Consider the following 22,506-nt stretch of genomic DNA (forward strand, 5'->3'; position numbering starts at 1 on the left):
TCAAAATTAAGCTGATTTACATCAAAGAAAATAATTTTTGCAATTTGGTTCAGTTAGGCGTTATTCTCCCCATTCCTTTTGTTTTGAATATTCTTCTAATTCCATTCTTCCTTGGATGTTATTTCCTCACTTCAACAACAAAATACTTGTTGGCACGTTCAGGCTCCAATCTGGCAGCAAAACTCCCAGAGAAGAATTTAGCAGATAGTACCAGCTACCAGCTAACTAACTAGCAACTACTGCGTAACTAATTAGCACCTACTGCATAACCAGCTAGCAACATCTGCACGGCCCCAGGGCCATGGGAAAAAGGTTTTCCAGGAACCTCGGGCCCCTAGCACCTCCTTAAACATCTCCCTGATGGCCAGGAGCAGACAGCGCGTATTACAGACTGTGGTTAGATTACCTTCTGGACCCATTTTGGCCTCTTTACTGCCTATTATCTAGGGTAATGATTCCTAAATTAGAGATGTTGCACTTTCCATGCGGTCACAGCATTCATCACGGCAGCTGTGAACTGGGCAGAAATGCGGTTTTTAATGTGGGAACGAGGATTACGGCTGCAGAAGTGCAGGTGAAAGGGGGACTGCCAGCAGAAAGAGCTCTGACCGGTCGATGGGCTGGGAAAATGGGTCTGCAGCTCTCCGTGCTTAAAGGAAACCTAATTCAGCGCTGGAACAAGGATATTATTGATTCACAGCTCCAACCAGACGTTGTCTTTATTACCCCTGCACTTTCCTATGCTCTGCGGTCATAATTTTAACTTTAAAGTTGTTCCAACTTTTAGTTATTCTGGTCCCAAAAGCCCTCCGGAAGCCAAAATCAGCCCGAAACCCACACCCACCTGACATTAAAAACAATGCAGAAGGGAGCAAAAGCATCATATCTTTGCCAGAGAAGCCACTTTGCAATGCAGAACCGTGAAATGGCTAACAGCAATCGACAGAAGAAAGATTTAAAGACCATAACGCGGCACAGAGCGGTCTGACATGGTAGCATACACATGTCCTTAATCACAAACAATTAGTCACGCCATGTCCTTGGTTATTTATGCAGCGGATGGGAGCTCTCAGCTTTGTCTTGAACCATCCAGCTGCAAACACAGATCAATATCTTAACAAGGAGCAGAGGAAATCTTGTTAGAGAAACTGTTGCTTGAAGAGGCCACCTCGTTTTCGCTTCATTTATCTCTACTTCTCTGCATTAGTGTTTGTGAGGCCAGCCCAGATTTAAAAAGGGACGATTCCCGATGGGACTGGGGTGCCTGACCAACACCCAGGCAGCAGTGGGATCCCACAGCATCTCGAACCATCGCTCCCCTAAATATTCTGTAAAATCCATTCTCCATTCTGCAGGCAGTGGGATGCGCCCCGTGCCCCAATGCAGCCAGGCAGCACGGCCAGCAGCCACCATCCCAGGGCAGCACCCCGGCCCCGATACCTGCCCCGATACCTGCTTCCTCCAGGAAATGTGCACATCTCCCCGAGAACAGCCAGCGGGGTGAGCTCTGTGCCTCCACGACGAAGTGCATCAGCGCTGCGCTGATGGTGACCTGTCCCAGTGTCACTTCTGGGTGCCTCTGCCCATGGATGGGGCTGGCAAGGAGACAGGAGAGCTTGAGCAGGCAGCAGAAAGCCTCTCAACTCGGACAGCCTCTCAGGGATTTAGCTGTTCCCACCTCAGGCAGAGGGGAAATAGTGAAGGCTACTCATTACTCTTCCCACGGCTTTACCTAGCTCCCAAAATCAGTCCGGGCTCCGAAGAGCACATCAGCCACCTGAGCACTGCGCCCTGCAGTGCCCTGAGCACAGCTGCAGCCACGGCACCGTGACCACAGGTGCCGCAGAAGCACTTGGCCTGCCCCTACAGCCATGTGTCACCATGCCAGTGGCTTGGCACACTGCAGAGGGATCTCTGAAAAATCAATGGTTCCTCAGCAGAAGGCACCTTTTGGCAGCTGGGAATGGCCGAGGAGCTGCTGCGTGACCTGGGCAGTAAAAGGTCAAACGAGAAACCATTATTTCGGCAATGTTAACTCCACCTCTTGCTGCATTTATCCTCTTTGCCCACCAACGAAGCCGTCTGCACCAGGCAGTGCACGTGCGGCTGCGTACCATGAACACACACTGCACAAAACGCAGCGATTTATTGCCTACCAACTTGCCAAAACATATTTTCCTTTAAGCAAAGACCAAGCATGAAAAATTCCAGCCTTGGAAGTCAATTGACTGGAAAGTTGTAAGAACTGGAGGCGGAGGATTACAGCTGACTTGTGCGCAGGCACCGCGCAGCCGCTGCCCACGCCGCACCATTCCTTTGATGAGAAGAAGCTGGATTTTGCACACCGTTATCCAAAACAGAAGGGTTGAGTTTGCTACGTGGTGATTTCTGAAACTGCTGTACGAGTGAGATGGTACAGACCTACAGGGAGTTAATAGGTGAAGAGAAAAAGAAAATCAAGTGCCAACAACCCTACAGTAAATGATGCCCTTGGGGCAGGAAGCTGTTCCCAGGACCCATAACACCCTCTCCCGATGCCATGCGGTGCCATACACGGACACATCGACCCTTTGTGCCCTGCAAACACAGCCTGTGCTGAGCACTTTGGCCACGGTGGGCAGATACACCAGGAGCAGCTCGGATAAATGTGCTGGGTTCCGCCACCACCACCACCGACACCCCCCAGTCACATTTTCTCAGTATCTCGTTCACTGCTGCTGCAGGTGGGAATTTCTCCAGCTGTTTTGTTTGTTAAGCTTTTCCAGCTTAACAAACTGCCCACAGGGTGCATTTTGGTGCATTTTGGTGCTCTCACCTCCCGTGAGAGCAGGAGGAAGCACTTCTCCCCCACCCGGCCCTGTAAACACCAAGAACACCCTAAATTAAACTGCAAAATGAGAGGCCACGTGGGTATTTATAAATGTAAAGAACATAATGCTCGCTAAATTTTAAGTATCACCAAAGGGCTCTGCTCTCAGTCGAGCGTGAAATCGCCATTTAGCAGGACTGCAAATATATTTTCTGCAGAACGGGGAAGCTCGCATTGCCTGCCTTTAGTAATTTCTTCTTGCAGGGGAAAGCAGAGCTGGTAATGCATCCCCTGCAGCTGACAACAACCTGACACCATAAGAGGTGTCCTCGCCACGTCCTGGGTGCCACCAGACACCAGCCCCACGGCTGGGCACAGCAGCCGGATGGTCCTGCACACCTGGGAGCCTCAGCCCCTGTGGCCCTTTCCACAAAAGCAGAACAACTCCAGCTCAAGTGCAACGCAGCAAGTGCCATGTGAAATGTGATGTGAGTCACAAAACAGTAAAATAGGCTCAATAATGAAGTCCGCTAAGTGCAGCACTCTAAACGAGCATCCAAAAATATGAGAAAATAGCTCACACTATACTAAAATATTCAGCAGCATGCAGAAAGTGACCTCAGCCCTAGCCCAAAACATTGACTCTGTTTATGATGTTCCCCGAATCCTACTGAATACAGTTTTCCCTGCCTTTTTAACCAATTTGCTCTTGCAGATAGGGAACCAGTGCAGGTGTTCAGGTGCCTCCACTCCATCACCCACCCCAACCCTCGTGTTACTGCTTTATAGTCCCCACACCCAATGATGGGCGCAGAGCAGCACCCGCACCCCATCGTGCAGCCACAGCAGGCAGAAAAAACAGAACACGTACTGGGAAGGGATGTGAAACGTCCACGCAGGTCCCATATGCCAGCTTGGCACGTTGCAGATGGTGAGAACCCCATCGTCAGAAGGAATGCTGCTAGGAACCAGAACTGCACCTGCCATTCCCATGAACAATGACTGAGTCACTTGGCTAAAAAACTTCAGTTGAATTTATTTAATTTCTATTCCATGTAAAAGTGGAAAATGAATATTCTATAATTTGTATTTGTCTTGCAATTACCTCATTGACATGAAGTTCAGTTTTTGAGTTTCATTTGCACTTCTGTGGATTTTTTTTAACAAGATGAGAAACCCTGCCAGTCAGCCCCGAGGACTAGAGGGAAACCTTCCTCTGTCAAACCGGGCTGGGAAAGCTGGACAGGCGACCCAGTGAGACTGTTAAATACTCAACGAGTTGCAATTGAACGGCTTCACTCCCTGCCCGTGGGTGCAGCCGTGGCTCCCAAAGCAAAGCCAGCCCTCCTCGGTCCCCGTGGGAGCCCTTTGAGCTGTGATGCTGGAGGAGGGCAGGCAGCAGGTGACGCTCCACAAACCGAGCTTCCAGGGAGCGGCAAGGACACCGAGACCGTGATTAATAACATGCAGAGCAAGAAGAAACAGAGTCAGCAGACAGTTCTTCGTCCTAACTAAGTTAATATTTTTAATTTCATTTTACTGCCTTCACAAATGACCCTGGCTTCCCTTCCTCCCCTCCTCCCTCCCCTCCTCAGCACAACACCCCCCCGCTTCTGCGCTTCGCCCCTGAGCCCCACTTGGATGAGCTTGGACCACATTTAAGAAGGGTGAAATGCAGCTTATTTCATTTTTTTTTTTCTTGAAGAAAACAAACTCTAGGCATTAGCCGTGCATTTTCTCACCAGTACCTCCACCTACAATAGCGAATGAGATGCATACACAGGGTACATCACCAGATGTTTATGCAAGGTGCGTTATTGATGTTTGGAGACAGGGCTTTATTTGCAATCTGCCTTATAACCTGCTTGCAGTGGTACTCCTAATGCAAAGCTTCCCCCTGCTTCAGAAAGAAACCAGTTATCTCCATCTCCTGCAAGTCCCCCCAGTCCGTGCCACCTCCCAGCACCCCTGGTGCCCAAGGGCCCATTCCCATACACAGCCGAGGAGCTGCTGAGAGAGCTGCGCTGGGCAGGGCTGCCCGGGAGGCTGAAAGCTGAAGCCCTGCTCCCGTTGCTCACAGCCAGAGCTGAGGGATGCAGAGCCAGCCCCAAGCCTGGCCCCAGCTGGCCAGCTCCTCCCCGCAGCTGCTGCCAAACTACACGGATGCTACAGACCCAACCCGGCCACAGAACCAGAAATTAGGCCTGGAAGCTGCATCCTTACTGGTACTCCAACGAGTTGCTTAAATTTGTGATACTTATAATTGGGAAAGAAACTTCTTAAAGGATTTCCAGAATGGGCCCACAATCCTTGAGTGCTCTCTTCTGTGCTGTACAACCCAATAAAAACCTCATCTCATGCCTTCTCTGCCCTGATGTTTTTGCGTGTTCCCCTGTATGAACTGGCAGAGCTTCGCTATCAAGGTTTCACTATGAGAAAAAATTAGATGGAGTTTTAAGGAAATTGGCTGCAACGATGGAAGTTAAAGCAAATGCATTTCTGCAGCTAATGAAAGAAGAATATCTTTCCGAGAGCCTCCTACCAGAGTAGCGAACCAGCAGTTGCTGCTTTTCCCCACCCTCCCCATTCCAGCTCGCATCCCTCGGCACAACCCAAGACGCATCGCCACGGCGAGCTGCTGCAGAGCCTGGGCGGCGAGGAGGGAGAAGCAGCAGCAGATGGGAGCAGGGGAGCTGGCAGGCTCCATCCAGCAGGCGTCGGTGGAAAACAAGCCCAGCTCGCTCGCTAGCTGCAGCAAAGCAGCCCAACTCACACCCCCGCCGCGCCATCCGTGGCTAACCCGCGTGGTGCAAGGCCACGCAGCCCTGCTCCGCCACGTGCTCTCTGCTCTGTTGCACGCTCACACACACACACGCACACACACCTGGGCACACACACACGTGCACCCATGCCACAGCTATAAGGCTGCCAGCAGCACGTGGCCTCCCTTTGCCAACCACGAATATCCTAAATACTCCACGCACAACATGCTGCGGTTTGGTACGTCAGCCAGAGGGGTAGCACTGAAGTTACCAAATTTCAACCTCATTCACCCCTCTGCAGGCTGACCTTATTTTTCTTATACATCTATAAGTATATATATAGCTCATATATGCTCAGGATGTATTTATACTTGCATCTACCCATACACTATATTTATTACACTACCCCATCACCCAGTAAGCTGGCCCAGTATCAGCCAAAAAAAGAAAAAGCATAAAAAAAAGAAAAACAGCAAGAGACTCTCCAGGAACTGAAACGCATCCTAGTGCCTCTATGTCATCCACAGCCTTGGGAGGGGTTGTTAAACGCTGTTGCTTCAGTGATTTCATTAGAGAATAAAAAGCATATGAAATGTTCAACGAGTTAAAAATGTCAACATAAGCGATTATGGAAATGTTAAAGAGAATTAAAAGACTATTCATGTCCAAAGCACAGACAGAATGACCGCTTATTTTCTTCTTGGGAATTCAAGCAGATCTTTGACAATGCAGCTACACCCTGGGAGCTCCTAAAGAGCCTTGCTGAAGGTTTTCACTGATACTCGTACAGAATTGCCACCCTCGCTCTTTGCAGTAACAATTCACAGTGAAACCCTTAAGACATCACTGAAACGTACAAAATGCTGGACTTTCAGAGTCCGTCCTCCCTCCTTCCACCGTCATCTCCCCCAGTATGCTTAGAAGGAAATTGCCCCACAGCTGATAAAACTGCTAATTGCCTGATAAAATCCCCTGCAAGCTCTGCTCCATGCAGACATGCAGCCCCTCCGTGGTGCCACCGGGGAGACCGCTCCTTGTCAGTGTACCAGTACAGTACTTAGGGAAATGTTTTGTGCTCATTTATGTGAATGGGCTAGGATCCTGATCGGTATGTCTAGCTGGGGAGTGCTCAGTAATGAACACTGCAGGTCTCTATAGATGAATTTATAGATGAATTCCCAGCTGAAAAAAAAAAAAAAAAAAAAAAAAAAAAACACATTGGTTTTGTCACAAGTAGTATTCAATACAGGAGGAAAGCCACCTGTGGATGAAGGACTCTGATCCCTGCATTCCTCGGGAATCACAGAATTTCCTCAGAATAAAAAGGCACCAGGATTTTTTTTAATTTTGAAAATACGAAAATGTCTAATTAAAAGGAAGAAAGGAATATGGAAAAGCACAAACTGCTCTCGCTGCTTGTTTTCCAGCCAGCACAATGCTAATTAATCCAGGTTTGCAAACTGAAGTCAGACCAGAAGGGCTTCACAGACCTGGCCACCAGGCGCAGGTTTCTCATAGCACCAAGCAGCATTTCCAGTCTTGTTTTTCACTCCTTGATATTGCAAAATCTTTTCACTTGCTTGCCTCCTCAGTGCTCCTTCACTGCTGCAGAAGCACTCGGTGTCTGATGAGCCTTCCACCCGTAATGGGCAAGGAGCTGCCACAACAGCAGGCTCCCTTCAGCAGCTGCAAATGCCAAAGCTTTCTAAATCCAGGAACAACCCCAAAGAAATTAAGAGCAAAAAGTGAATTAAGGAGAGAAATACTGCACTGATGAACAGGGAGAAAGAGCTAATAAAACAGGACCCTGAGAAGCCGCGGGTGCTTACGGCCTTTCCAGGTTTAGCCTTCACTAAAACATTTAGCTGGCTAAAACAGCATCAGCACAGGAGTCTGAACTCAGGATGCCGAAAGCAGGCTTAGAAACTACTTAAATGCTCCAAATCCAGTTAGGGTTCACAAAACGTGTCCTCACATACTCTGAGAATCAGCTGCAGTGATCGGGGCCCCATGAAACATTTATGAGAACAGGACGAGCACGCACCCAGGCAGGTGCAGAGGGGCAGCCGCAGCACCCGCAGTGCGAACAGAGGGACAGGCAGGGGACGGGCAATTGCAGCCCAGGCTAACTTCCAAGCACGGAAAATACTGCACAAAATAACCAAACAATTCGAATAGCCAGAGGACAGCAAGGTTGCAAGCAAGGGCAAAACTGGGCTGGCCAGAGCAAGTAAGGTCCAACCAGCTTAGTTTCCTCCTAAGGCAGAGGAATGGGTCTGCCGAAGAGGAAAGAACTGGAGTGCCCTGCAAGATTAAAGCTTTAAATAATATTTTATAACAATATTAACAAACAAGACAAAATGAGAAAGATGCAGTCTATGAGAAAATGGGTAGAAAGTGCAACACCTGGAAGTATTTGCTGCACCAGCTCAGAGTGGCAGTTTCCCTTCCATTCCCACTGAATCCCACTTGTGGTGATGCCCATGCTGGGTCCCCAGCCTGGTCTCTGGGCTGCTCAGAGGTGAGCACCCCATCCCTTACACCAGCCCTCCCGGGTTTTTGGGGGTGTCCAGGACTGAGGCTGCCAGCTCTCCCCAGCCGTCTGGCCCAGGTTTGACAGCGCTGACCCCCGGGCACTGGGATTCCTGCCCGGATTTCCTCGTTCTGCACAAATGCGGTAACAGAAAGAGGCAACTTGACCCACCTGGGTTAAAATCAGATCAATATTAGCAAGTGACGGTTCTGAGGGTTTTATTTGAGTCAGGGGTGAAGCAATTAACTTGTTCATTGATCTAGTGGTCGCAGTCATCTCCTCCCGAGCAGGAGCACCCCTGGGAGGAGCTGCTGTGGCTGGGCACCGCTGGCTGGCACCCGGCGGGCATCTGCAGGAAACCCGGGCAGAACTAGCACGGGAACAGCTCCTGTACAAAATACGCACGTGGCAAAACGTGGACACGACTTTAAGCTGGTCTCCATGCAGATCCACAAAACCATCCTTGTGACTCCAGTGCCGGGACTACTTTAGCCAAAGCTGCTTTTTTTTTTCTGCCCAGAAATACGGAAAACCACTAAATCTTTTACACAGCCCAGCAAGAGATACCGTGGTGATAAGAGGACGAGAATGAAGCTACGGCCTCCTATTTAGGTTTATTATTAACTGAAAAAGCAACAGCACGGCTTGAGCGCTGCAGAGCTTTCTTGCTGGCTTCCCAACCTCCCCGAGAGGGGCAGAGCGGGCTGGGATGCAGGGAGCACCCCTTACTCCACCACACACCACAGTATTTCACCTTACTCCACCACAGACCACAGTATTTCACACATTTGAGACGAACATACTCTGTTTGATTAAGCGTGAACGAGTATTTTTACAAAGACATGACTTCTGATGAATCACCAGTTATTCAGCTTATACGTGGTGAAAGGAAAGCTCCTGCAGAGCTCGGGATTAAAACCACTACCATTTTTCTCTTCTGTATCTCTAAAGGCATCTGGGAAAAAAAGGGGAAAGAGCCATGAAGGTTTTATGCAGTGGAATTCAGTGCTCTGGGGAATTTCTGCCTCAAGCAGGAGGTACACGTTAGCCGAAATTCAATGCTTGCAAGTTACATAAGGGATGCAGTTCCCAAAACTGCTCTCCTCCAGCTGCTTCTCCTTACAAACAGCACACAAACCCATTTGCTTTTGCTACATTTCCACTGAACCTTAGATCCTTTCGTTATCATTAAAAAATACTATGCATTTATAAGTCATAATTAAATAACTAATTCACCAAAGCAGAAGCTACCCAAGGGAAATAAAAAAAAAAAAAAAAAAAAAAAAAGTGCCTCTTTTTATTTTCCATGATTTTATTTTCATTCTTTTCACCACTTCCATGCACCCATCTGAAATGCAGATTTCCGCAGAGAGATTTACATTCCTCGATAAAAACAAAAGAAAAGGTTCTGGACCAGAACTAATTTAAGACCGGGTCCTCATCATGTGCATTCACCTGCAGTTTTCAGTTTGTGTTGGATAAATCTGCCATTTTCGGTAGTTTTTCCGAGTGCTAACCATGGGTGATACACTTTCAGTACACGCAGCAGAGGGCTGAGGCCAGGTCAGACTGCCCAATGTGGCTATTCTAGAGGCAATGCCTAGATACCAAAACAGATTCCTTTTTTTTTCCCTTTTCTGACCCATCTGGCTATACCTGGCCCAGCCGCAGGGGCCAGAGGGAAGCTGGGGCCATTCAGCACATCCCTGCTTTGACAGTGACAAACGTCTGTGCCTTCGCCTCCAATAAATACTGCTCTTTCCACTAGCAGCCTACACAACGCCAGCACTGGAAACACATTTGGTGAACTGCTGAGACTGTGACATCTTAAGTGGCTATTTCATCATGTTTAGGCTAAGTTTAAAAAAATAACGAAGAACAAAAGAAGGAAAAAACCCTGTCATTAGGCAGACCTGCTGAACTGTTCCCCCGGCTCCTTCCCAGCCACACACCACGCTGACGTCTCTCTCAGTCGTGCAGGTGATGCTCCACGGAGGAGAGGTCCAGACAGGCAGCTCCTACACCAACACAGCCGTGGTACCATCACCACGTCTGTGCCTGGGTGGAAGCCCCCCGATGCAGCCCCACTCCACAGCACTCAGCTCAGCCTAACCCTTGATAGGGGTTAACCAGAGCATCCCCTGAGTATCCGCACTCTGTTGCACCTCTGCCCACAATATTTTGCCCGCACCTGCACAAAACAAGCAACCAACCAGCAAAAATAAAAAATAGCCAAACCCCAAAACATGAATGGTAAGATAAAAACAGAATAAATACTTTTTTTTTTTGCTCCAACTCTAAATTTGCTCAATTCGTACTGCGGCTTCTTCACAGCCAAGTGACCTTGAGAATAATGCATAGGAAAAACGTTTTTAAATAGCTCTAGAAATTATCTAAATCACACCAGCTTTCAGATTTGTATTACGGCTCTTTGTTCACTCAAGTTGTTTCGTGTTTGAAATCATTCACAAGTATCCATTTCTGAGAGAAACCTTTCTACGAAGACCCACATTTCCATAATTTAAGCTATTCCTCTTTTTAAAGGTAAAAACAGTGAGATATGTCTTTGATTCCATTCTCTACTTATTTAATTAAAAAGCATGGCAAGCTGTTTGATTTCTTTAATCAGAAAATGGTGTTAAAAGGTTTTCAAAATAACACTTAATGAGTTTTGAGAATGGATTCATACACCATTCCTGCCAGGTTTCTGTACGTTCTTATTAACAGTTCATCATCTTTTAGCAATTTCCGCCGCTTATCAGTAAGTCGCAGGATAATGCTCCAATTTTAAAAGGCTTTGTGTTCCTAAATACAGACGGAGGCAAGGACCCTTAAAGGGACTGCAGAATAAGAGTCAAAACTTGTTCTCCCCTCCACCAGCACCTGCAAGTTTTGCTGTTCCAGGGCTGACAATGGAGCCGCGAATTCTCCATCACAACAATGTGAGATCAGGACAATAGGTTGTGAAAATAAACGCTTTGAGTGTTCTTCAAAATTATATGCTATCATAATAATGGAGGGGTTGGATATGTATCAAAAATAATTCAAAATGATTAGCAATTACCCTTATGAATCATAACCATCTTTGAATTTAGAAAAGCCGTTCGAGCATTCCAGCTACTCAACTCCTCCATCGCTAGCCAGCGGGCCAAGACCCCGAAATAACCAAAGACCCAGAGCCTGCCCCAGCACCCTCGGATGTCTGCAGGGAGCACTCCAGGGCTCGGTCTTTGTGGCAGTCCCAGGGCACGAGTTTTCCACCTACAATTCACGCCAGAGGTGCCGAGGGGACCAGGAGCCCCCAGGTGCCAGGGTGGGCACCCATGGGAGGCTCCGTGGGGCAATGGGAGGAGGGAAAACAGGCACTGGAAAATGCATCTGCTGAGATGTTTTTGTCTTCTGCTCCCTGTGGGAAAGGGCCTGCTGGAGAGGGACACCTCCAGCCCTGCTGCCTCCAGGGCTGAGCCTCTGCCTCCCATCTTCCTGAGCTGTGGAGCAGGGGAGCACCTTACCTTAGCCCTTAGGAACCTGAAAATACATCACACGGTGTTATCTAAGCAAGCTACAAGCTCCAGTGGAGGGCATGGAAAGCAGAAGGAAATGTTTACATTTCTGGAAATTAAAACTTCGGTGACTAGGCAGTAAATTAATTTAATCAAGTTGGGAGGTATCTTCGAGAGATCATTTTCATATGATTTAATGAGAGAAGGCATCGGAAACGGTGATTTTAATCAGCCAAGTGGGACTTACAAGCGAGAAGATCCTGCTTAAACAACTCATTAAACTTCTCCAAGAAATCTTTACTGTCCCTGCAGACAGTCAACACAAAATTTATTGTATACATTTCCTAATCCTCTGCCCCCCTTGGTAGCATTGCATATCAAAAGTTGAACACAGAAAACAAAGTCAAACAAAAAAAGACTTCATAAGCACCTGCTAGAGAAAACCAAGAGGCTCCACGTCCTGATCAAAAGATCGAGCTGACACAGGCCAAACGCCATCAGGAGTGCTGAATTCCTATTTTTACAGATACGTGGATTAGAGCAGAGAGATGCTCAGCACCGCTGTGAGATGCACCGTGCCCAGCTTCACTAAGGGCACAGGGAGGCACGGTTCTCGCCTTAGTAAGCCTAATGACAGGTCCAGAGAGTGCAGCCCTGCAGCACGAGGGCATGCAAAGGCTTCCTTCCCCTTGTAGCAATTTTCACGACGAAGAGCTGTGGGAGGAATCCCTGCACTGCCCAGGAGGCAGCCGAGACCACGGCACGCACCAGACCCCGCTGGGCTGCTCGGCGTAGTTTGGAATCACGAGTTACAGAACAGGTCAAGGCTGAAGCATTTCAAAACACCAAACACGTAAAGGGCCCTGAATCAACCCCACTGATCCCTCCAGTGCCTCTCCTTATCTCCCAGTTTCCCTCTGCTGAGCCACAATCTGTGTTTGTTTTCCACCTTCTCATTCTCACTTTGTTCTCCTTCAGACCAAAGGCCGCTTCTGGCGTGTCAATACAAATAGAAGAGCAGCAAAAAGGATATCATGAAACAAATATTTTTGCTATTTACTATTATTTGCCTGCTGTCTAATTCTTGACTTTGGGACCAGCAGATCTCCAAGAGACACAAGCCACGTGCGTCAGCACCCGGTTAATGACACGGGATGCTGTGGATCCGAGCACAATCCCGCAGCACTCTTCGGGCACACACAGAAAATAATTTACTTGAAAAACAAAGCAGGAGCGTAGGCAGCGAGCACTAGATCTCCGTTTAAAACTCTGGAAGCTGCAGAACTGATGAATATCAAAGCCTCTTCGGTTAAATGTGCTACAAATGATCAGCAGCAAATATTCCCCTGGTACAAGCCTGGCAAGGTGTGCTCAGCTGCACTGCACCGCGAGGGCCAGGGCGGGAAGCAGCAAGCACAGCTCTGCACTGCATTTCTGGGGCCTGCAGAAAGCCACTCACCTCCACCGTCCTGAAGCTCTTCAGGACAAAATTACAAAACCAGAAAATAATACGGCGACTTTAGAAAATGATCTGTATTAGATGGTTGCTGAACGACAACACTGAGAATCACGTTGTTTCATGAGCTCCTCTGAGCTGCCTTCTCAAGCCAGGAGACACAGCACAGGAGCAAAATAAATAATGTTGGGGGAATGTTTCTCCTCAAAACGCTACTGTGCTCAGCACACATTACAGTGCTTGGGAACGAAGACACGACAGAATGATTAAGGTTGGAAAAAACCTCCAAGATCACCCAGTCCAACCGTCCCCATCCACATCCCAGTGGAATCAGCTGCTTTCACAGAGAAATGCCAGAGCTGAAGTCCAGGTGTATCTCAAAGGACAGTCCCCAAATTCATCCGTCTTCATGGCATTCTAGTATTGAATTACAGTCTTCTAAGCTTTAAAATCCAATTCAAAGAGCTGCAGAGCAGTTTGGGGCTGGCTTCCCCCAGCCCAGGCTGCCCAAACCCCCCCAGCCTGGTCTCGGGCATCGCAGGGATGGGGCAGCCTCAGCTCCTTGGGGCATCTGCATTTCATATTATTTAAAGATATAAAATAAGGATCACGTCTTTCATGCAGAAGCTGATAGAAGGGTAATGGGTGGCTGCACACAGGTTGCATCCGTAATTAAATTAAGCAGCGCTTCCAGCAGTACGAAGAGAGCCCAGAAGTGCCCACGTGCAGCACAGGCTGAGCTGCCAGCCCCTGCCCTGACCCCTGGATGGGGCTCCCATCCCACCCATTGCAGGTCCCTGCAACCACAAATATCCCTTCAAAAATCCCTCTGCAAATCAGCCAGGGTTTATCTGCTCTCCCTCCAGCCTGCCTCCTGCAGCCCACACATCCACCATCAGCCCGGTCTCCCCAAACCACAAACACCATAACTGGGGCTCACCCAGCCCCGTGAGACCCACCAGCACACCACAGCTCCCTTTCCAGCTGCACGCAGTCTGAATTAACTGGAAAAAAAAATAAATCTTCGCATTCATGACTGGTTTTCACAGACAAACTGAAAAACAGGCAGCGTTTTTACACCGCCCCGAAAATAGCACCCTGGTTTCTAAACAACTGCAAGTTATTTCTGGTCTCCGCAGTTTCACCGTTCCCTCCGCGCCAGCAGACATTTAAAACTTGGGTTGCCTTCTGACACGGCTTGCACTCTGCAGCGGGGGAACCTGGACGCTGGGAGGGAAGGAAGCGCAGAGCCAGCTCCCCACCAGCTTCTGCTGCAAGAAGTCCAACACAGCAAGCTGCGAGTTATTATTTTTTTAAATATTTATAATAATTATAAATATTATAAGTATTATATTATATATTATATATAATAAATATATATATTAAATTATAAATAATTATAAATAGTATAATTCCCTTCAAATTATTGCTTCTGTTCTAGGGTGACTGCGAGCTGCTAGACGCAAACCTAACTGAGGATAGCTTAGGGGGACGGTTTCTGCAGCACAGCATTTCCACGCACAGTAACAGCTTGCAAAAAGCTCCCTGCCGACAGGGCCCATGTGCTTTGCTTTACCCAGGGGTTATGTCAGTGGGCTCAGATCCAGCGGGTGCTGGTGTCCTGCAGGTGCTTGGCCAAGGGTGGCCCCAAAGTGTGCAGTAACCCCACACAGCACCCGCCTCTCCTCCCCTAAAATATGGGCACCCTTTGGGCAAGGTTGCCCCTCGGGTCTCTTTCTCCTCAGATTCTCCTCCGTTCTCCTTTACTCACATTTCTGATGATTTTTATTTTTTTTTAAAACCTTTCATCCCTCCGTGTTTCATCAAGATAGAATTACTGTGCTCTATTTTACCCAATATTCATCTCATTTTCTAAAACTAGGTCACAGCATTTGCAAGCCTCCATGAGTTTGGCTTGACAGATTCAGAAAATACCTCCTGTCCTTGTTGTTCTGTGTATAACGTCGACACTGAAAACATTTACAAAAATAAACCCAGAAGTGTACCAACACACGACTTTGTTTTAGAATTGTAACGAGGTATTTACAAAACTCCTTTTCTGCAACCAGTTGTGTTTAAAAGAGTTCTGTTAAAACAACAAAAAAAAACAAACTAGAGTCTTCTGGTCTGTGTGTCAGCCCTGAAACCCTTTCTCTCCGAGTGAAACCAAGCCTTGGGCCACCTGGAAGCGTTGGCAACATCTGGCTCGCCTGGAGCCGCCGCCACTCACCCGTCGTCTCCACGATGCCCTCCAGGATGACGACGATCTCGAACTGCTCCGTCTGCATGCTGCGCTGCGACAGGTCGTAGAAGGGGCTCTTGGCATCTATCACGTGGCAGATGGTGAGCGGCGAGACGAGGAAGAGCTGGTCGGCCCCCGTGCTGAAGCCCACGTCCAGCTCCAGCTGGTCCAGAGGCAGGAATTCGCCCTCCGGGGTCTGGCGGGACTGGAGAGGCAGCAGGGGGAGAGCAGAGAGAGCAGTCAGGGCATCTTATGGCAGCCACCAGCTTCCCCAAAAAGCGAGGCCCCCCCGGCGCTGCCAAACAACACCAGCACCCACCCAACATAGGGTTTCCCAAAACGGTTTTGACATCACTGTCATTTAGATCAATATATATAAAAAAAGCCCAGAAAAGCTGTCGCTGCTGTAGTTACCGCTGTCCACCAAGACATTATAAACCACATTTCAACAGCTACACAGCAAGCCCATGACAAAAATCACTCCCAAACTCAGCGCCCCCCGTGGCACACTGCGCCTGGCAGGGCAGCGCTGGGTGGGGATCGGCTGGGAAACCACGAGAAAAGGAAGCAGACCGGGCAAAATGGGATTACGCGCCTCGCTTGGGATTTGGCTTCTATTTTTAAAATATTCACTGAATGGTGGTTGGGTTGGAAGGAGATCTAATCCCAAGCAAACAATAACCTCTTCCAGTGCCCTGGGGTTCCAGCTAAGAAATGGGCTTTAAGTTATGTGTGCACAAATTCAGGTTTGTGGCTGTGCCCCCGGTGTGCGGACACCTCGCGGTTTCACACCAGGGCATCAGGCTGAGACACCCCGGGTGCACACCAGCCTGCCGGGGATCTTAATGGGCATCTTAACAGACAGAAAGTTGATAAAATATGGGCGTTAGAGAGAATTCAGTGCTTGAGGGACACGGCAAAAGACAAGTCCAGGGAAACAGGCATGAAATGCGGATGGGGGAAGAAATTGATGGGAAAAAGGTTAAAAATGGGCGGGATGTTGCCTGGCGCCCCAGAGCTGTGCCGCTGCCGCAGTCTGTCAGCACTGGCACGCTCCCCCTGAGTGCCATGACATCCATCAGGACCACCAGGGCAGCCCAAAGCACTGGGGCTGCAGTGGTTGGAGCCACATCTGCCAGCGGTGCGGTGGGCACGGGCACCGGGGCTGCCTCTCCTCCAGGGGAGCCCAGGTAAAGGCTGGGAGCTGAACTGCTACAAACCACAGATTGTTCTGCACCTGAGTAACAGGCAGGACTCAGCACAAGCCAGGGTGCAAAAACTCCCATTATTTATTATATTATAATTTATTATAGTTATTATTTGCTGCCCTAGACACTACATCTGTGGAAGAACTGACCTTGAGTGACTCTGGCTGTGCCATGCACAGATCCGCACACCTAAGTTTTCTCCAAGTTGCTCACAATCTTGGAGACCCATTTGGCAAGACGATAATTCCAATGAATGAGTCTTTGCATGAAGTTGCCAGCTTTATGGCTTTCTATTATTTTTTTTCTCCAGCATGGTCTTCCCAGGAAAAAACAGAAACCCAGAACTCCAGCAGGATTTCCAGTTGTCCATAGCTGTTACAGCGGAATACCCTTCCTGCTAAGAAGCAGCACCCACGAGGAGCTGTGTGCCAGCCCTGCGGCTGTCCTGGTGGCGTTGGCACACAGGGTGCTACACGAGGCAGGGTGCACCCATGGGAGTCAGCCGGGCACCCAGCATGGGACGAGCTCTCCTCCGTGCCAGCACCCATAGGCGTGCAACCAGCGAGAAAACCTGGAGCAGCGACAGCCCTCAGCTGCACAGCCCTGCCCCTGCACAGCAGCACCCTGCTCTCCCTGCTGCAATCCTGGATTTTCCTCCTTTTTCATTTATTTTTTTTTCCTTTTATTTTTTCCCCAGGCAGCCGCCTGGCCAGGCACCGCTTCCCCAGCGCAGCGTGAGGACTGCACCCTGCGGAGAAATTTGGTAGGTGATGTGCAGCGCTGGCTGGCAACTGCATCCACCGGAGAGCCTCCTTTTAGCCCTTTATTGCTCTTCTCCCTCTCGCTACCCATTTATACCTGCCCGCGCACGGAGCTCCTACAGAGGAGCTTTTTTACAACACAAATTACGTCCCTGAGCACTGCCAGCTTGCTTTGTCTGCACTGCTGCTATGCCGAGGTTCCCTGGGCTCTTCTGGTTTTCTTACTTTTTTTTTTTTTTAATAAAAAAAGAAACAAAACAGCTGCAAACCCTTCAGCCCCATCACTCCAGCATTATGACAGAACACGAGTACATGACTTCATCCGTAAAGGCAGCCTTCCACACACTTAAAGTTCAGGAAATTTGGTGGAGCCACGCTAAGTTTTAAGCTCTAACTTCTAAAATTCCATCAGAGGCACTGCGCAGATACAAAAAGGGCTATTTTTTTTTTAGGCCTGTAATAGAAATGACTCATTTTGATTCCTGAAAGCTATTAAAGATGCTCGTTAAATGCGGCAGTCCCATTCCTCCCCGGCCAGCGTGGCCTCGGCAGGCAAGGCAGCTGAGGGGTCACTGTGGTGCCCTCTAAAGACTGGATGATTACTTACCAGGCTAATTGCACATAATTCAATTTAGCCATCTGAACTTCGGCTGTGAGGAAACAAGCGGCGTTAGCTCACATCAGGAGAACGTAACCGCAGCCTGAGCTGATTACTCAAGAAGAAGAGAACGGGAAGAGATGCTTCCAGGTCAGCTGCAGTGAGAGCATCCCCACTGATGTCAGTCCTGAGCTGCAAAAATCAGCCAGGCACGGTAGGAAGGAGACGAGAGGAATTGTGCAGATGCTTTAATTCCTGTTGTGTCCCCCACGACTCCACGGAAATTGCAGGCAAGGGCAAGCCTCTGGGCCACGGACTCCCCCATTATTTAGGATGCAGTGGGGGTCCTGCAGAGCTCAGCAAAAGCAGCGAGGATCCTGCCTGCAAACCCTGGCAGAAACACTTATTTGGGCCAAAACAACACAAATCTTGCCCCTAAAAAAATGTACCTGTGCTTCGCTGGACCCGGGTACAGCAGATGGGGCAAGAGCCTCCCTGTGCAGGGCAGCAGGGAAGGAATTGGGATGCCCCCAAAGGACCCCCAGGCACACAGCTCCCACATCCCACAGCCCGGGGCAATGTGCAGGATGCTCTGCACACACCAAACGTCACCCGAGCCATCCCCTGCCACCCGCTCCACATTTCCTTCTGCTCCCCTATAAATAAAAGGCTGGCAATAAGTCTCAGACAAATACCCTATTTTCCTCAGACATGCGGGGCTGCTAGCGTGATTTTAAAATGTGTAACCCCGACATTCTGCTTTCGGTGAAGTTCATGCACCACGTAAATGTAGCTCTGCCCGGCGGGACACACCGCTGCCTGGGAGCACAGAAACACAGCAGGAAGGCACACAGCTTCCTACTGAAATACACAGCGAGGAGTTCCAGCTACAAAGTATTACCTCGCAGGGAAGAAACTGAGCATTTTATACAGACATGCATGTAAAACAGCGCAGCACATAAACATTATCCTATAGGGCTGTGGGTAACCAGATGGCCGGGTGCGTGTAAGTCTGGTGCCCGATGGCTGAGCGCGACGAGCACCGCGGGCACACGGAGGCAGGGGACAGCAGCGATGCTCCCTGCCCAAAGGCTGCTCGGCAGCACCGGGGGGGCACGGAGGAGGACAGGGGGGTGTCCCCGGGGACTTACTTTGAGCAGCTTGCAGCGGATCTGCGCGGACACCATGTGGCTGTTGCGGAGGTTGCCCACCCGGAACATGAGGGTGAGCTTGCCGTCCCGCATGGAGATGGCCGCGTGCTCGCTGAACATCAGGGTCTCGGCCCTCTTCTTGGGCTGGGACATCTTGATGAACATGCAGCCGATGAGGAAGGCGTCCACGATGGAGCCCAGGATGGACTGGAAGAGGAAGAGGATGATGCCCTCGGGGCACTTGTCCGTGATGTAGCGGTAGCCGTAGCCGATGGTGGCCTCGGTCTCAATGAAGAAGAGGAAGGCGGAGGGGAAGTTGTAGACGTTGGCCACGCAGGGCGTGTAGCTGTCGTCGTGCGCCTTGTTGAGGTCGCCCCGCATGTAGGCGATCACCCACCACATGGAGGCCATGAAGAGCCAGGCCACGGTGTAGGTGAGGATGAAGATGAAGAGGTTCCAGCGCCACTTGAGGTCCACCAGCGTGGTGAAGAGGTCGGACAGGTAGCGGCTGGTCTCGCCGCCCAGGTTGCCGTGCTGCACGTTGCAGCGCCCGTTCTTGTCCACGAAACGCTGCCGCTTCCCCCGGGGGGCCGTCCGGGGCGGCGGCAGCCCCCCTCCGCTGGCCGAGGTGCTCACCACCTGGTAATCGTCCCCCAGCTTGCGCCGCAGCGCCGACATGCTCCGCGCACCGCCCCGCACCGCCCGGCACGGCACCGCGGGCACGGCACCGCGCACGGCTCCGAGGGGCTCGGCACGGCTCCCACCGGCTCGGAGGGGCTCGGAGGGGCTCAGCACGGCTCGGATCAGCTCGAAACGGCCCCGCACGGCGCCGCCGCTCTGCGGGCGCGGAGGCTCCGCCGTGCGCGGCCGCCACCCACGCGGAGCCGGCGGCAGGGGCGGCGCGGCGCGGCCCCGGGCAGGGCGCGCCCCCCCTTGGCCACCCCCCCATGACCACGCCCAGGACACGCCCAGGGCCTGGGCACACCCCCCGGGCACGCCCCGCATCCCGCGTTGTGCTCCGAGCATCCTCCGCGGAGGGGGAGGAATGAGGCAGGAGAGCGCTGGGGTGGGCTGTAATTAGCTTGGTGCTTGGTGATTTGTGCTTGGAGAGTGGGTATCGTGCCCAGCCCTCGCGGCTGCAGTCCTTTTGTCCGTAGTTCAGAAGGGGCACGAATGATGCAGGGTCTGGAGAGCAGCCTCGGGGATGAGGGGAGACCTGCGAGGCAGCGAGAAGATCGAAAAGATCCCTCGTGTGCAGAGCTGGGAGGCAGCAAGGTCCTTCCAGTGCCCAAAAGCCACAGCCCTGCCAGGAGCAAGGGCAGGGGCAGAGGGAATTCAGTCCAAAACGCCAGGCCAGCACACATTTACAAACTGGGAGAAAACAAAAACAAACAAACAAAAAAAAAAGATTAAAAAAATTGAAATCACAAAATCACATCTAGGGTGTGGTGGGTGCTTGGCCACTGGGCTCTTTAAATGGTTTTTAAAAAGCAGAAGCAGCGTGACCCAGCGCAAACCAAGCGGCTGAGCCCGCAGCACAGCGGGGTTTAGCAGCAGGGCCACAAGCTGGTGGCAGCCACCTGCTGCCCGGGGTGCTGGTGGGGCTCCAAAGTGATGCTACACGCTAGGGAAGCTTGGAGCGATGCAGTTTAAATGTTTAAATTTAAGGGGGTGGGTATAGCTCTTATGTTGTTAATCACAATGTTATGGTTACAGAAACCACAGCAGTGTAAAGGATGCCATTTCTTTCTAATTACTGAAATCCAAAACTCTCCCAGCTCCTGGGGAGGCCAGCAGACTTACAACCTGCTCTGCCTTACCTGGTGAGGTGAGGAAATAAGGTGAGTGCTGGAAAAATCATAGATTTGACAAATGTCCTTTGTCATGTGAAGCTCTTGGTGACAAGAACGCTCTGCTCTTAGGGACACCCTGGAGGGATTGTTTCCTGCCAGCCAGCAGCTCAGAAAGCAGTGGAGATGCCTGCTCGTGTCCTAATGCTGTACCTGGGGGGGAAGGTATAAAAACACCCAGGAACTGTATCTTAAACTCCCATCCCTTCTGATGTCCGTGATGCTATTCGCCTCATGCATGCTTCTCAATTAAATCCAGAGCTCAGCCATGCCAGAGTTAGGAAGGAAAAGTCCAGAACCCTTTTCCCCGTCCAAATCATGAGCTGAGTGATTTTTTTCTCCGCAATTAGGCATGCCGTTGATACAAACAGTCCTGCTTCCAGAACCAGGAACGTAATGATGCATGGCAGGAGAAGGAAACACTCATTTGGATGCAAAGCCACTCAGGAAACCCATGTGGGGATTTCCAATTCAAATTCAAATTGAGACTCTCAATGTTCTTAGGTTGCAGAACAGAAAATTCCACCGTGAATCATCAAATTGGTTCGTAAGCAAATGCACAGTAAAATCAGGAAAACAACTTGAGTTGCAAACCTGGCCAGATTTCTGCAGCAGGAGTGGCTCTGGGGCCCGTTGCACCCATGCATGGACACCAACCTCAGAGTCCTAGGGCACCAGGTGTTGGAGGTAGCCACACAAGGAAGCAAATGGAAGAGCAAATGGAAGCGCCCTCCCATTTCTGTAATTCCTACCATGAGGAATTCCTACCATGGATGGGGCCAAGAGGTGCTTGGTGGCAGCTCCTGGCTTGCTCTGGTGGCTGGAGAAAAGCAAAGGCATCAGCTGTGTACATGTCCTGGTGCAGTGCTCTCTGTCTGACTTCTAATATGAAAAAGAAAATATAAATAAAATAAAATAAAATAAAATAAAATAAAATAAAATAAAATAAAATAAAATAAAATAAAATAAAATAAAATAAAATAAAATAAAATAAAATAAATAAAAACCCGCCTTGATCTTATTTTTCCAATATTATTTTTTTCCTCACCCATGCAGTTTTCACGCATTTTTGTCGGTTTGAAGCAAGACGCCAGCCTTGCCAAGGCTCCCCATGCTGAGGATGGATTTCTTCAGCTGAGAGGGGCCGGTTGTTTGGCTGCAGGCGGCATTAGGACTATCGATTTGACTCCAGCGTGTGCATTTACATTGGCATTTTGCAGCCCTTGGTTCAGTGATCAATGCCCATTTTCTGGTTTGCTCTCACGCGGTCGCACACAGACCAACCTCCAAAGGGGAGAAAAAAGTGCTTCTTCACATGCTGCTTATGCAAAATCCTCCTGCCCTGCGGGACTCCTCACGGGGCACCGGGGAAGCTATAAATATCCACGGCTTCAATAAGCAACTGGAGAAATTCAATGAGGATCTGTGGCAGGGAGCAGCTACAGACACCGCCTCAAACAGCTGCCCCCAGGCACCACGGCTGGGTGCTCTGTCAGCGTTTGGGAGAGCTGTCACCAAACGCTGTCTTCTGCACTCCTGGGCCTGCAGATTCTCTGGTGACGTTACCCAGGTGGTTTATAACCCCGTGAGCCCACAGCAGTGCCCTGATGAGGTTGTGTTGGGCTCCCAAACC

At 50.0% G+C, this 22,506-nt stretch overlaps 1 protein-coding gene across 1 annotated transcript in view; it reads right to left on the bottom strand.

Annotated features, from left to right (window-relative positions):
* KCNJ3 (potassium inwardly rectifying channel subfamily J member 3) overlaps positions 1–19,968 on the bottom strand; it is a 38,503-nt gene extending 18,535 nt beyond the window's left edge. The window contains exons 1-2 of the mRNA XM_068686906.1: positions 19,024–19,968; positions 15,294–15,510 (exon numbers count right to left, since the gene is read on the bottom strand). Of these exons, the coding sequence (XP_068543007.1) occupies positions 15,294–15,510; positions 19,024–19,701 (895 nt within the window). The 5' untranslated portion in view covers positions 19,702–19,968. The remainder of the gene's footprint in view (positions 1–15,293; positions 15,511–19,023) is intronic.
* Between the last annotated feature and the right edge of the window lie 2,538 nt (positions 19,969–22,506).

This window comes from Anas acuta, chromosome 6 (assembly GCF_963932015.1).
Source record: "Anas acuta chromosome 6, bAnaAcu1.1, whole genome shotgun sequence".
In the NCBI taxonomy this organism is placed as follows: domain Eukaryota; kingdom Metazoa; phylum Chordata; class Aves; order Anseriformes; family Anatidae; genus Anas; species Anas acuta.